The sequence below is a fragment of the Scyliorhinus torazame genome, chromosome 8 (genome assembly GCF_047496885.1).
Source record: "Scyliorhinus torazame isolate Kashiwa2021f chromosome 8, sScyTor2.1, whole genome shotgun sequence".
Lineage (NCBI taxonomy): Eukaryota > Metazoa > Chordata > Chondrichthyes > Carcharhiniformes > Scyliorhinidae > Scyliorhinus > Scyliorhinus torazame.
In genome coordinates, this window is record NC_092714.1 from 143,759,106 (window position 1) to 143,775,070 (window position 15,965).

At 51.3% G+C, this 15,965-nt stretch overlaps 1 protein-coding gene across 1 annotated transcript in view; it reads left to right on the plus strand.

Moving 5' to 3' along the window:
• The window catches only part of LOC140428885 (glutamate-rich protein 6-like), a 163,741-nt gene that overhangs the window by 15,996 nt on the left and 131,780 nt on the right, over positions 1 to 15,965 (plus strand). Inside the window, exon 5 of the mRNA XM_072515532.1 lies at positions 9,988 to 10,008. Within this exon, the coding sequence (XP_072371633.1) occupies positions 9,988 to 10,008 (21 nt within the window). The remainder of the gene's footprint in view (positions 1 to 9,987; positions 10,009 to 15,965) is intronic.

The window sequence follows — 15,965 nt, forward strand, 5'->3', positions numbered from 1 at the left end:
GGAGGCAGTGGGCGGAGGAGCAACAGGAGGGTATCCAGCGCTGCCTCAGAGAGATTAAAAAGGACCTGCTAGAGACGATGAAGGCTTCTATTGATAAGCTGCTGGAGACACAGACGGCCCAGGGGGTGGCGATCCGAGAGGCTCAACAAAAGATCTCTGACAATGAGGACGAGATCTTAGTACTGGTGGTAAAGGTGGAGGCGCACGAGGCGCTCCACAAGAAATGGCAGGAGCGGTTCGAGGAGATGGAGAATCGGTCGAGGCGGACGAATCTGCGGATTCTGGGCCTCCCGGAGGGTCTGGAGGGGCCGGACGTGGGGGCCTATGTGGTCACCATGTTAAACTCGCTGATGGGAGCGTGGTCCTTCCAGGGGCCCCTGGAGCTGGAAGGGGCCCATAGAGTGTTGGCGAGGAGGCCCAAGGCGAACGAGCCTCCGCGGGCGGTGCTGGTGCGGTTCCATCGGTTCGTCGATCGGGAGTGTGTGCTCAGGTGGGCCAAGAAGGAGAGGAGCAGCAGGTGGGAGAACGCGGAGGTTCGGATATATCAGGACTGGAGTGCGGAGGTGGCGAAGAGTAGGGCCGGGTACAAACGAGCGAATGCGGTGCTGCACAGGAAGGGGGTGAAGTTTGGCATGTTGCAGCCGTCGCGATTGTGGGTTACCTACAAGGACCGGCACCATTATTTTGAGTGTCCGGAGGAGGCGTGGGCCTTTGTTCAGGCCGAGAAGCTGGACACAGACTGAGGGTCGGGATGGGCGATTGGGGACAGCGGTGGATATGTTGTGCCTATTTTTGGTTCGGGGGGGGGGGCCTTCGCATTGTTTTGGGTTTCTTTTTCTCTGTGTTTTTCTCTTTCGGGTTGGGGAGGGTGGATGGGGCGGGTTGGGCACTGTTTTGGTTAGTGGCGGGGCCTGGTAGGTGGAGAGCGCGGGATTTTTGGGGGGGAGCGGGAGAGGAGGGTGTGCCACACAATGGGAGGAGTCGAAGGGGAGGCGGGAGTGGCCGGGGTCAGCAGGAGTCAGCTGACTTGCGGAAGTGCAATGGGGGGAGTAAACCAGCTAGGGTGGGTCCTAGCCTGGGGGGGGGGGGGGGGGGGGTGAATCGAGTTGCTGCTGCTAAGATCAAGGAGGAGCTGGAGCGAGTGGGGTGGGTCGAGACGGGGGTATGCCGCTGTGGGGAACGGGCCGGGTGTGGGGTGCGGGCGCGTGGCTGGCCGAGGAGGGGTCATGGCTAGTCGGCGGGGGAGGGGGGGCGGGTAGTCCCCTAATCCGGCTGATAACCTGGAATGTAAGGGGACTGAATGGGCCGGTTAAGCGGGCCCGCGTGTTCGCGCACATGAAGGGGCTCAAGGCGGATGTGGTTATGCTCCAGGAGACACACCTGAAGGTGGCAGACCAGGTAAGACTGAGGAAAGGGTGGGTAGGTCAGGTGTTTTACTCGGGGCTAGATGCCAAAAATCGAGGGGTGGCGATCTTGGTGGGAAAGAAGGTGTTGTTCGAGGTGTCGAGCATTGTGGCAGATAATGGCGGTAGGTACATAATGGTAAGTGGTGAGTGAGAGAGGGTGGTACTGGTCAATGTGTATGCTCCGAACTGGGACGATGTGGATTTTATGCGGCGTATGTTGGGTCGGATCCCAGACTTGGAAGTGGGGGACCTGACAATGGGGGGAGACTTTAACATGGTGTTGGATCCTGCACTGGATCGCTCCAGGTCTAGGACGGGTAGGAAGCCGGCGGCGGCTAGAGTGTTGAGGGGATTTATGGACCAAATGGGAGGGGTGGACCCTTGGAGATTTGCAAGGCCGGGGGCTAGGGAATTTTCATTCTTCTCACATGTCCATAAGGCTTATTCTCGAATCGACTTTTTCATTTTGAGTAGGGCGCTGATAGCGAGAGTAGAGGATACCGAGTATTCGGCAGTAGCCATTTCGGACCACGCCCCGCATTGGGTGGACTTGGAGATGGGGGAGGAGAGGGACCAGCGCCCGCTGTGGCACTTGGAGGTGGGGCTGTTGGCGGACGAGGAGGTGAGCGAGCGGGTCCGAGGAAGTATAGAGAGGTACTTGGAGACCAACGTCAACGGGGAGGTCCGAGTGGGGATGGTATGGGAGGCACTGAAGGCGGTGGTGAGGGGAGAGCTGATCTCCATCAGGGCCCACAAGGAGCGGAGAGAGCGGGGGGAGAGGGAGAGGCTGGTGGGGGAGATGCTGAAGGTAGACAGGAGGTATGCGGAAGAACCTGAGGAAGGATTGTTGAGGAAGAGGCGCAGCCTCCAGGCCGAATTCGACCTGGTGACCACCAGGAAGGCGGAGGTGCAGTGGAGGAAGGCCCAGGGGGCGGTCTACGAGTATGGGGAAAAGGCAAGCCGGATGCTGGCACATCAGCTTCGGAAGCGGGACGCAGCTAGGGAGATCGGGGGAGTTAAGGACAGGGGAGGGAGCGTGGTGCGGTAGTGGGGTTGGCATCAATGGGGTCTTCAGGGACTTCTATGAGGAATTGTACCGATCCGAGCCCCCACGGGAGGAGGGAGGGATGAGTCGTTTCCTGGACCAATTGAGGTTTCCAAAGGTGGAAGAGGGACTGGTGGCGGGACTGGGGGCCCCGATTGGGCTGGAGGAGCTGATCAAAGGGATAGGAAGCATGCAGGCGGGGAAGGCACCGGGGCCGGATGGTTTCCCGGTCGAGTTCTATAAAAAATATATGGACCTGTTGGGCCCGCTGTTAGTTAGGACCTTTAATGAGGCAAGGGAGGGGGGGGCTTTACCCCCGACGATGTCCCGGGCACTAATCTCCTTGATCCTGAAGCGGGACAAGGATCCCCTGCAATGTGGGTCTTACAGACCGATTTCCTTGCTAAATGTAGATGCCAAGGTGCTGGCGAAGGTCTTAGCCACGAGGATTGAGGATTGTGTGCCGCAGATCATCCATGAAGACCAGACGGGGTTTGTGAAGGGGAGACAGTTGAACGCGAATGTGCGGAGGCTTTTCAATGTTATCATGATGCCGGCGAGGGAGGGGGAGGCGGAGATAGTGGTGGCGATGGACGCTGAGAAAGCCTTCGATAGGGTAGAGTGGGGGTACCTGTGGGAGGTGCTGAAGAGGTTCGGGTTTGGGGAGGGGTTTGTCAGGTGGGTTAGGCTGTTGTATGAGGTCCCGATGGCCACAAATAGGAGGAGGTCCGAGTACTTTCGGTTGCACCGAGGGACAAGACAGGGGTGTCCCCTGTCCCCCCTGCTCTTCGCACTGGCGATTGAAGTCCTGGCTATGGCACTGTGAGAGTCGAGGAACTGGAGGGGGTTGGTGCGGGGTGGGGAGGAGCATAGGGTGTCGCTTTATGCGGACGACCTGCTGCTGTATGTGGCGGACCCGGTGGGAGGAATGCCAGAGGTAATGAGGATGCTTAGGGAATTCGGGGACTTTTCAGGGTACAAGCTCAATATGGGGAAGAGCGAGCTGTTTGTAGTTCAGCTAGGGGACCAGGAGAGGGGGATTGGCGAGCTCCCACTAAAAAGGGCGGAGAGGAGTTTCAGATATTTGGGGGTCCAGGTGGCCAGGAGCTGGGGGGCCCTGCATAGGCTTAACTTTACAAGGCTGGTGGAGCAAATGGAGGAGGAGTTCAAGAGGTGGGACGCGTTGCCGCTGTCCCTGGCGGGTAGGGTGCAGTCAATCAAAATGACGGTGCTCCCAAGGTTTTTGTTCCTGTTCCAGTGCCTCCCCGTGTTTATCCTGAAGGCTTTTTTCAGGCGGGTTAACAGGAGTATAATGGGGTTTGTGTGGGCGCGAGGGACTCCGAGGGTGAGAAGGGTGTTCCTGGAGTGGAGTAGAGATAGGGGGGGGCTGGCGCTGCCCAACCTCTGTGGGTACTACTGGGCCGCCAATGCGACAATGGTGCGCAAGTGGGTGATGGAGGGGGAGGGGGCTGCATGGAAGAGGCTGGTGTAGAGGGTGCCATCTCTGCTACTCCACTACTGGGCCGATATCTGGGGTTTGAGTATCTGTGCGTGTCTCTCTCCAGCTGGCACTGAAACTTCAGAGGCCAGGGGATGCCGCACTGGGACACCTCCACGGAAGAGAGCACTGAATCAAGCCTGCCGTTTATCCCTAACCGGAAGCCTGAGGCTTATATCACACAGATATCCAGACCCCTACCAATGCCCAGGTGATTCTCTCTCTTGCCGGTGGTGCAACACCCACCCGGTTCCTACTTCGCTGGAGTAGCTTTCCCAAGAGAGAGAATAGGACACTGCTGTTTATTACCTAACCAGCAGCCTGTCCTGAGTGAATCGCTCAAGATGACCCTAGATTCTTGAACCCGGAATTAAGGTGAGGAATATTTTAACAATGACTTGGTCAGAGATCGCTGGTGAGAGATTGAAGAATTTAAACGACTCCAATTATCAGCAAATCAAGGTTTATTACAAAACCCAGGTCAAAATCATCAAACAGAAGAAATTATAATAAAATCTTAAACTCTAACACAAACTAAGTCTATTCAGAAAGTACTATAACGGACACAACAAAAAATCTTATTGTTACACAGTTTTAGCAATGACACAGAACACAAATCAAGTCCCCTTCCCCAAAGCCTCAACCACTATCAAGGTCAAGGGAGTTTCGCAAGCTGCTGCAGGGTACTTACAGTCAAAGGTGGAGAGGTCAAGCCAAGAGCCCCTCAATCGAAACACAGCCCCTTTTATATCCGTTTTTACCTGGCTTTTTCCTGTGTTCGGCCAGCCCCTTTTGCATTGAATTGGTAAGGTTTAAAGTTCCCGCTGGTCCCGCCCCCTTTGAGCCGGTCAGAGCTGTCGACTTCCGGGTTTTCCTCCCCCTTTGCGTTGTATCGGTCCAAGTTTAAAGTTCCCGCTGGTCCCGCCCCCTTTGAGCCGGTCAGAGCTGTTCGCTTCCGGGTTTTCCTCGCAGGTCCGCTCCTTCCAGCCAGGCAGACCTGCCGCGATTTGAATTTGGCGCCGACTCCGCCCCCTCCACCCAGTGAGTTCCTGCCGGTGGCTTCTGTCAAGATTGGAGTACCTCCCCCAGGTCCGCCTCCAACTTGGTTTTTTCTACCGTTTATCTTCAAGGGGCTTTTCCAGCGCAATATACTGAGCCCAGACAGTCTGCTTTTTGGGATAACAAGGTTAAGCTCTCTTGTGAAGATTTTCAAAGTCTTCCAGCTGCTCCGGAGATGGCTGCTATTCTCACCTTGCTATGTTGATGGGGTGTTAATTGGATTCTACTCTGGTGGAGGCCAAGTCATTTACATCTGCATGGGGCTATGACCATCCCATTGTCCTGCTTGCAGGCAGGCCCCCTGTGTATTCCCGTGCCCCTTTGTCTGTGTTTTAATCTTATCTCGTTGTCTGGCTCCTTCTTCCTTGTAGCTCCTAGGGGGGGGTTGTAAATACCTATGCCCCTACTCAGCTCAGCGGATCAAGCCTGCTGGGAAATCTGGTTACGTTCTCTTGGCTGAAAAGTCAGTTTACAGTCTCTGGGTTTTATCCTTGGGCAGTCCAAAAAGGCCGAATTGCCCGAAAACCTTACACTGGAGACGGCGTCCTGTGTGGGTACGAGTCTGGGGGCGCTGGCAACGGCGCCGCTGTCGCTCCCTCCAAGGAGGTATACCACGAGCCCGGTGGTGGTGGCGGCCCTCAAAGTTTGGGGGCAGTGGAGGCGGCATAGGGGGGAAGTTAGGGCCTCGGCGTGGACCCCATTACGGGGGAACCACCGGTTCGCCCCAGGAAGAACAGGTGGAGGGTTTTCGGGGTGGCACAGGGCAGGCATACGAAAATTGGGGGACCTGTTTGTGGACGGGAAGTTCGCGAGCTTGGGTGAGCTGGAGGAGAAGTACGGGCTCCCCCCGGGAACACCTTCAGGTACTTACAGGTAAGGGCGTTTGCCAGACGGCAGGTGGTGGAATTCCCACGGCTACTGCCACACACAGTACAGGACAGACTGCTCTCGGGGGGGTGGGTTGGAGTGGGGATGATCTCAGAAACTTACCAGGTGATGCAGGAGGAGGAGGAGGCCTCGGTGGTGGAGTTGAAAGGTAAGTGGGATGAGGAGTTGGGAGAGGAGATCGAAGAGGGGATGTGGGCAGATGCCCTAGGGAGGGTGAACTCTTCCTCTTCATGTGCGAGGCTCAGCCTCATACAGTTTAAGGTGCTGCACAGGGCACACATGACCGGGACAAGGATGAGCCGGTTTTTTGGGGGTGAGGACAGGTGTGTTAGGTGCTCAGGGAGCCCAGCAAATCACACCCATATGTTCTGGGCATGCCCAGCACTGGAGGAATTTTGGAAGGGCGTAGCGAGGACGGTGTTGAGGGTGGTAGGATCCAGGGTCAAACCGGGCTGGGGGCTTGCAATATTTGGGGTGGCAGAGGAGCCGGGAGTGCAGGAGGCGAAAGAGGCCGGAATTCTGGCCTTTGCGTCCCTGGTAGCCCGGCGAAGGATTCTCCTTCAGTGGAAAGATACCAGGCCCCCAAGCGTGGAATCCTGGATCAGCGATATGGCAGGGTTCATTAAATTGGAAAGGGTGAAATTCGCCTTGAGAGGGTCGGTACAAGGGTTCTTTAGGCGGTGGCAACCGTTCTTAGACTTTCTCGCAGAACGATAGACATTGGTCAATGGCAGCAGCAGCTCGGGGGGTGGGGGGGGGTTTACTTTATTTTTGTTTATGTTATTTACACTGGAAGGGTCTGAGGGGGTGTATACACCTGTTGTCTTAAGTCGGGGTGTTAATGTTAATTTATTATTTAGGTATGGGGGGGAGGGGTTTGGGGGGTTGCTTTTTTAGATTGTGTTTTGTACTTAACCCTGTTGGGTTCTTTTTTCTTTCTCATTTTGTTATTGATATTTTATGAAAACCTTTAATAAAAATTATTTTTTTTTAAAAAAGAGACATTGAAGAGCAATTTATTTTCACCCGCAGGGTGATGGGGACCTGGAACCATTGCCTGAAAGAGTGACAGGGGCATAAATACCTGGATATGCACTTTGAAGTGCTGTAACCTATAAATTTACTCCTAGTAAGTAGGGTTAGGCTGAATGAGGTTTCCAGCCAGCACAGACACTCTGGCTGAAAGCTTCCTCCTATGCATCAGCTTTCTATGGTTCTTTGTTTTTTTCGTTTGTATCTTTTTGTTTTACTTCCCCAATTGTGAGGTCCCGAACACCGTGCTTTAATTCTTATCTAGTAAGTAGGCAAGCAATCCATTTATCACCAGCCTTTTTCCCCATATGCCATCCAATTCCTTCTCCCTTGAGGTCAGCAGGTATATCGCAGCCAGAAGGTCATGGGTTCAAGCCCCAGTCCAGTGACCTGACAACAAAATCTAGGCATCTACATTGAGGGAATGCAGCCCTGTCTGTCTTTTCAGATGGACAATAAAGAAGATGGAAAAGGGTAGCTCGTGGCGCAGTGGTTAGCACTGCTGCCGCACGGCACCGAGGACTCGAGTTCGATCCCAGCCCCAGGTCATTGTCCATGTAGAGTTTGCGCATTCTCACCGTGTCTGCGTGGGTCTCACCCACACAACTCAAAAAGATGTGAAGGGTAGGTAAATTGGCCACGCCAATTGGGAAAAAAATTGGGTACACTAAATTTTTTTCAAAAATGGAAAAGCCCAAAACCCAGAATCATAAACATAAGACAGTCACAGGGGCGGCACAGTGGTTAACACTTCTGCCTCTCAGCGCTAAGGGCACAGGTTCAATTCCAATCATGTGTGACTGTCTGTGGAGAGTTTGCACATTCCCCCTTGTCTGTGTGCGTTTCCTCCGGGTGCTCTGGTTTCCTCCCACAGTCCAAAGAAATGCAGGTTAGGTGGATTGGCCATGATAAAATTGCCCCTTAGTGTCCAAAGGTTAGGTTAGGTGGGATTACAGGGTTATGGGAATGGGGCAGGGAATTGGGCCTTGGTAGGGTGCTCTTTTGGAGGGTTGATGCAGACTCGATGGCAGAATGGCCTCCTTCAGTACTGTAGGGATTCAATCCTATGAATTAATAAATCTGATAAAGAATTCAGGAGAAACATCTTTACCGAGTGCGTGGTTAGAATATGGGATTTGCGACCATAAGTAGTCGTTGAGACTAACAGATAATGGATGCGCTTAAAGTGAAGCTAGATTAGTACATGAGAGGGGAACAGATTATGAGGGATGTGTTGATAGGGTGAGATGGAGAGAGGTGAGAGGAGGTTCATGTGGCATATTTACACCTAGACAAACCAGTTGGGCCGAATGGCCTGTTTCTATGTTGTAAAGTCCACATGAAAAACATGTCTATGAATTACAGTAGCTTCCCCCTCCACCCCACCCAACCTCCCAAAGGATTTATTGAGCTTCAGACACTCTGCAAAATCAATTAGAAGGGGTAGAATTTTGTCTTTACTGCCTGAGCATTAAGCATTAGCTGGACAATGCAGCAGGCAGGAAATTCGGGTAGGATTTGCACATCCCTACCAAAACCCTTCTGATTTTCCTGTCTTGAAAGTGATGGAATGAAACACAGGTAGGTTGTACAATGGGCAGCTTCCACTCGTCAGACAACCATCCAGGTAAGATGAGAATTTACATCCCCAACTTCTCCCCTGCCATACAGAACAAGTCCTCTAGAATTGAAAAGTTTTTGGTGAAGCTTTTGCCCAGGAATATTGCAAAGACAAAAATATTGCTTCTCAGGTACAGGGGCAACCCTTGGCTCTTAAAGATAAACATAATTACCCAATGCTTCTGCAAATAAAGGTGTTGGCTAGGGGGATACCTGATACTCTGCTGGTATATGAGTTGAATTAATATTATATTGACTGGAGACTACATGGGGTTGATTTACTTTCTGTCTTTTCCACTTGAGAGCAAATTAGGTGAAGGGCACCCAGGGTGGTTGATGCGCAATCAATTGCACAAAGACGCAGATTGGGTACAACTGTGGCTTTATTACAGTCAGATGCGTGGCCTCCTGCTGCAGCTGGCGAAATGGCAGGGCAATGGAGGTCATGCATATTTATACAGTTCTTAGTGGGCGGAGCCAGCTGGCAGGGGCTACCGTAGTGCAGGTCCTACCTTACATCCCCTAATACAGTGGTTCACCACAGTGGTCTTCTTCTCAAGGGGACAGAACCCACTCCTTCAGGCCAGTTTGAATTCAGAGCACCATCACTTCTCCAGCATTTCCCTGGTGCAGGAGTGCTACCTTGGAAAGGGGCTTGCCCCCAAAGAAGGTGAAGGAAAGTGTACCAGTGCGGCCCACTCAAGAAGTGGGCAGCAGCACCAATGACTGCTGGTTGCAGAGCCTTTTAACATGAAGGCCTCCAGCTTTTCTAAGGGAAAAACCTATTTGATGGAAGGTGTAAGATGGCTGCTGGCAGCCCCTTCTCAGATCCTGTAGTCTGAGGATGCTGCACACAATGTCAAAGGTCCACTTTTATAGGGGCAGGCAGAAAGGTGAATGACAGTGACCAGTTCCATTCAAAAGTCCCCTACGCCTGAGGAGAACCGCCCCCTCCAAAAGCATGTGTAGCATAAAGGGAATAGAAAACAGCCACAATGGACCTTCCTTCATGTTTCCATCTATTTTACACCTAACAAAATAGGCACAGAAAAGGGGAATTCACCTTCAATGTATCTTACCTGTTTAGACTGTAATTATGTGCAGGTTACTCCAGCAGGATTAAAAATTAGACACCTGACAATAAGACTATGAGACTAGCACACAATTCCTCTAACTGCAGATCCAGCACCCCTGTACCTGGGGTATGGATTTTTGTGGAAGAGGCAGGGATGGCAAGTCAGGAAGCTTATTTTTTTCTCACTGGTCGCGGCTGGTGCCAGATGTTCTGGGGCAGCAGAGCGCACCAAGTATTTCTGAAGGCATTCATCCACCATGCTGTAAGAGACAAGTTTAATATCATCTAACTTAGAATTCAAATCTTGTTCTCTCTTTCTCTTTCTATTTTGCTGAATGATTGATGATGAAAATCGGGGAAGAAGACTGAAGATGAATCTGATGATGTAAGCAGATAACATTATTGATTTATAATTGATTCCACTTTTATATCATTGCAGTTTTTCCCCAATCCGTTTTTAGCATATTTCCTTCTGAACTCCTTTTTTTCCAAACCAGTTCCAGGTTGTTTAATTTCTGTTTGGGAGACATTTTAGTCAATCAACTGGGCTTTTGTCTCGGGTTCAGAAAGCGTGAGACAGGGCAGTTCCTGACTTTGTCAACCCATACCATTTTTTTCATAAATTTAGAGTATCAAATTATTTTTTTCCAATTAAGGGGCAATTTAGCCTGGCCAATCCACCTACACTGCACATCTTTGGGCTGTGGGGGTGAGACCCACACAGACACGGGGAGAATGTGTAAACTCCACACGGTCAGTGGCCCGGGGCTGGGGTAGAACCCAGGTCCTCAGCGCCATGAGGCAGCAGTGCTAACCACTGCACCACCTTGCCCCCCATTGTCAACTCAAACCTGCTACCTTCTCCCATACCCATCATATTGCCATCTTTTAGGGGGAACAAGAGGCAGTTTTGGAGGAGTGCTGGTCCTGAGGAGGGCTGATTAGAAAACCTGTCTCAATTCTCTGGGACATCGGCCCAGCTCTCCACATTGTTCTCCTCCCCCTAATCTTCGTCCCTCACCCCCAACTCATTTTCTATGCCCCTTCCAAACCCCCTCAAGCCTCCATGCCACCTCAATGCTTTTTCATAACTCCATGTCTCTTTCCCCATGCCCCTTCATAACCTCATGCCCTCTCTATTCAACCTCATAAACCTGATCCTCCTCCAGTACCCCTCAAACATCCCCATGCCTCCTCTGTGACCTAATAATAATCTTTATTATTGTTACAAACAGGCTTACATTAACACTGCAATGAAGTTACTGTGAAAATCCCCTAGTTCCAGCCACATTCCAGCACCTGTTTGGCTACACAGAGGGAGAATTCAGAATATCCAATTCACCTAACAAGCACGTCTTTCAGGACTTGTGGGACGAAACCGGAGCACCCGGAGGAAACCCACGCAGACACGGGGAGAACATGCAGACTCCACACAGACAGTGGCCCAAGCGGGAATCGAACTTGGGACCCTGGCGCTGTGAAGCAACAGTGTTAACCACTGTGCTACCGTGTCCTGTGTGTCTTCCATAGCCACTCAGATACATAGATACATAGAACATACAGTGCAGAAGGAGGCCATTCGGCCCATCGAGTATGCACCGACCCATTTAAGCCCTATCCCTGTAACCCAGTAACCCCATCTAACCATTTTTTTTGGTCACTAAGGGCAATTTATCATGGCCAATCCACCTAACCTGCACATCTTTGGACTGTCGGAGTACCCGGAGGAAACCCACGCAGACACGGGGAGAACGTGCAAACTCCACACAGACCCAGCGGGGAATCGAACCTGGGACCCTGGCGCTGTGAAGCCACAGTGCTATCCACCTGTGCTACCGTGCTGCCCTATACTCGCCCAGTACTCACTATGTACAGACATCAAGAGCCATGTAATAGCAATAGGAAGCCTATAAAATTGACTTTTACAAAAAATTAAACCCCTAACATTCTAATAAAACTGTCTATCAAACAAACAGCCACTCATACTGTACAGAAAACAAACAAACTCCAGTCTATTTGAAACAAAACTTAAATCCCCTCAAGTGCTCATTAAAACAAACAAACATCCAATCATAAACCCGATCAAAGGCAAGTAATCCTATTATAACCTCTTAAAAATGTCAATCATAACATGCTCTCAGTCCCCTAAACAACTGTTTAGGCAGCCACCCACTAAGTTAAGTACTCCACTAGCTTTTGATATCCATCATCTATCAAAACAAACAATCACTTCTCCAGACAATGGAGCCAGTGGAGAAACTGAACTGGACTAGCTGTATAAGTACGATGGCTACAACAGCAGGTCAGAGGCAAGGAACTTTGTGGTGAATAATTCACAGCTTGACTCCGCAAAGCCTGTCTATCATCTAAAAAGCAGTGTGATGGAATACTCTCCACTAGTCTGGATGCGTGCGGCTCCAACATCACTCAAGAAGCTTGACCACCTTCCAGGACAAAGCTGTTCACTTGATTGGCACCCCTTCCACAAACATTCACTCCCTCCACCACTGATGCACAGTAGCTGCAGTGTGTGCCATTTGCAAGATGCATGCAGGAACTCTCCAAGGCTCCTTTGGCAGCTCTTTCCAAACCCATGGCAACCACCATCTAGAAGATAAAAGGCAGCAGATATATAGGAACATCACCACCTACAAGTTCCCCTCCAAGTCATTCATCATCCTGACTTGGAAATAGATTGCTGTTCCTGCATTGTCGCTGGGTCAAAATCCTGGAACTTGCTCCCTGGTAGCCTTGTGGTGTGTCTAGACCAAATGGATTGCAGTGGTTCAAGACGGCAGCTCACCACCTTCTCAAAGGCAATTGTAATGGGCAATAAATGGTGGCCTAGTCAACAGTGAAATTATTTTTTTCTATTTCAGTGCAAAAGGCCTGTCAGTCGAAGAAATGGAGCAGGTGGCTGTTTTTTTCCCTCTCAAGTTTATGCAGCACGCCAATGTTTTTTTAAGTTAAAGCAGTTAGGACATTTAAATCACTATTCAAATCAAGGCAGGATTTCCAAACACTGATTTCCACAGCTTTGAATGAATATTAATGCTTTTCCCAATGGGGAAAATACTATAATGCATCTCAGTCAATGAGCAATGCTGCACAATGTAACGGTAAACTTGCCTTTTCAGGACAGAACCCCATGATCAATTCCACGTTACTCTTCTGACCGGAGGTCTCTCAACCTCCCCCGCCATCATCATAACTCCGGGCCCTGCCCACTGGACCTGGCCCGCCCCGTTCCTTTGTTGCCATCAAACCCCTCCCCTCACCCCTCAGAATCCCGCCATCAACTTGCTCTTGAAAACACCTCCCAAGCCCATCCATCGAAACCTGTCCGACCAGGCTCCAATGACTCCCCCCACCACACCCATTCACTAGCCAACCTACGCTTACTAGTGCGGAGGCCCCCCTCCCCCCAATCTCTTCCCCCATGCCCAGTCCCTAAAAAAATTGCCATCAAATACACAAACCCGGTGCTAAACACCTTGGCCCAGAAAATACCCTCACCCCAAAATTTTGCTCCCATACCATCGAGTTCCCCACCGACCAACTCTCAAAAATGAAAACCCCAACTCCAACCATTCCCATACAAGCAACCTACCATCCTTAAACCACTAACAAGAAATGAAACTATATACAACATTTCGCGCCCCCCCCTCCCCTCAATCCAAACCAAACACCAGTCTCATTTCTCATTTTAACCCCAGTCCTTCAACCTTCGCAAAAGCCTCAGCCACCTCCACCATCTCAAAGTAAAGGTCCTTTGAGTTGTAGGTCACCCTCAACTTTGCCAGTTAAGGGCAGCACGCTGGCGCAGAGGGTTGGCCCTGCTGCCTCACGGCGCCGAAGTCCCAGGTTCGATCCCGGCTCTGGGTCACTGTCCGTGTGGAGTTTGCACATTCCCCCCGTGTTTGCGTGGGTTTCGCCCCCACAACCCAAAGATGTACAGGGTAGGTGGATAGGCCACGCTAAATTGCCCCTTAATTGGAAAAAATGAATTGGGCCCTCTAAATTTATTTTTTTTAAACTTTGCCAGGTAAACCACTCTGAACCTCATACCATGGCTGTAGAATGCCACTTTCAGCCGCCCGAAGACCACCTGCGTTCTCGCCAGCTCCACGGTTAAGTCCTGGCATATACGTATACCAACTCATGCCCACTGCAGCTCACGCCTCTGTTTCACCCAACTCAGGACCTTCTCTTTAGCACAGTGGTTAGTACTGTGGTTTCACAGTGCCAGGGACCCGGGTTCAATTCCTAGCTTGGGTTACTGTCTGTGTGGACTCTGCACGCTCTCAACGTGTCTACGTGGGTTTCCTCCGGGTGCTCCAGTTTCCTGAAAGACGTGCTGTTAAAGACGTGCTGTTAGGTAATTTGGACATTCTGAATTCTCCCTCAGTGTACCCGAACAGGCGCCGGAGTGTGGTGACTAGAGGATTTTCACAGTAACTTCATTGCAGTGTAATGTAAGCCTAATTGTGACAATAAAGATTATTTGTTTATTATTATTTATTATTTAACCTGGTACTTGTGAAAGCAGATTATTACCGCTCTTGGTGGCTCATTCGTCTTTGGTTTGGGCCTCAGTGACAGATGAGCCCTATGCAGTTCAACCCCTCGGGCAAGCAAACAATTCTTAAGTTTTGCCGCCTCGACCTGTTCTCCAGGTCCTCCACGTTGGCTCTCAGTCCATTGTTGGTCTCCACCACCCTCCGCAGCTCCTCGCCCATCGAGGTGAACTGGTCACTATACTGTGACAGAGCCTCCTCCACCCCCTCCAACTTCTCTCCTTTCTGCCGCTCCTCGGCCGGTGTATTCAACACACGCCGCATTCACCGGGGCTATCGCCTCCTCCACCAATACCTTAATCATAGAATTTACAGTGCAGAAGGAGGCCATTCAGCCCATCAAGTCTGCACTGGCTCTTGGAAAGAGCACCCTACCCAAGGTCAACACCTCCACCCTATCCCCATAACCCAGTAACCCCACCCAACACTAAGGGAAACTTTGGACACTAAGGGCAATTTATCATGGCCAATCCACCTAACCCGCACATCTTTGGACTGTGGGAGGAAACCGGAGCACCCGGAGGAAACCCACGCACACACGGGGAGGATGTGCAGACTCCATACAGACAGTGACCCAAGCCGGAATCGAACCTGGGACCCTGGAGCTGTGAAGCAATTGTGCTCTCCACAATCCTACTGTGCTGACATCATTTCCTTCCTCGTCACCTCCATGTGCTTTTCAAACTCCCCGGCCATCACTTTGGTCATCTTCTCTACTGTGAAGGGCACAGCCCCATCCAGTGACCCAGCCTCCACCATCTTTCCTGCTGCCAAGCTGACCCATTTGCTCTACGGCGTACCTTTGCTTACCTGCTTCTTTCCGGCAGATTTTTTCTGGTTCTTCAACATCCCCCTCCTTCTTTATGTCTTCCTGCACCTGTTCATCCAAAACCTGCCCCTCGGACCAGGCATTAAATTCTAAACAAGCAAGCTTCGAGCAGGAGCAACCCAACGTACGACTTCCACCTACATGCCGCGACCAGAAGTCTCATGAGGAGCAGGTCTGCGGGCTGCCATGCTTGTGTGTTGACTGGGAGTGAGTGGTGAGGAAGCACTTAAAAGTAGCTTCCCCTTGTTAGTGGCGAGCTGCTGAGGCGCGCGTCAGCTGAATCAGACAGCGAAGGAATCAGTAATGTCAATCATTATCATAGAATTTACAGTGCAGAAGGAGGCCATTCGGCCCATCGGGTCTGCGCCGGCTCTTGGAAAGAGCACCCTACCCAAGGTCAGCACCTCCACCCTATCCCCATAACCCAGTAGCCCCACCCAACACTAAGGGCAATTTTGGACACTAAGGGCAATTTATCATGGCCAATCCACCTAACCTGCACATCTTTGGACTGTGGGAGGAAACCGGAGCACCCGGAGGAAACCCACGCACACACGGGGAGGATGTGCAGACTCCGCACAGACAGTGACCCAAGCCGGAATCGAACCTGGGACCCTGGAGCTGTGAAGCAATTGTGCTATCCACAATGCTACCGTGCTGCCCATCACGTGGGGGCTCTTTTTTGCCACTATGTGCTGTTGAATACACGCCACGATCTCACCAAATAGGCCATTGCGAAACACCCTGTCACTAAACACCCTGTCAAAAGTGCCCAAAACCAGACTTTGAAATGTTTCCGTTGAATCGTGCCCAATATGTCTCTTGTTGAATTTTATTAATCTGCTTCATGCATTGTCGCACGCAAGGTCAGGTAGGAGGTCAGAGAGACGACCTCCTACCTGACCTTGCGTGCGACAATGTCTCAACTTCCTGATG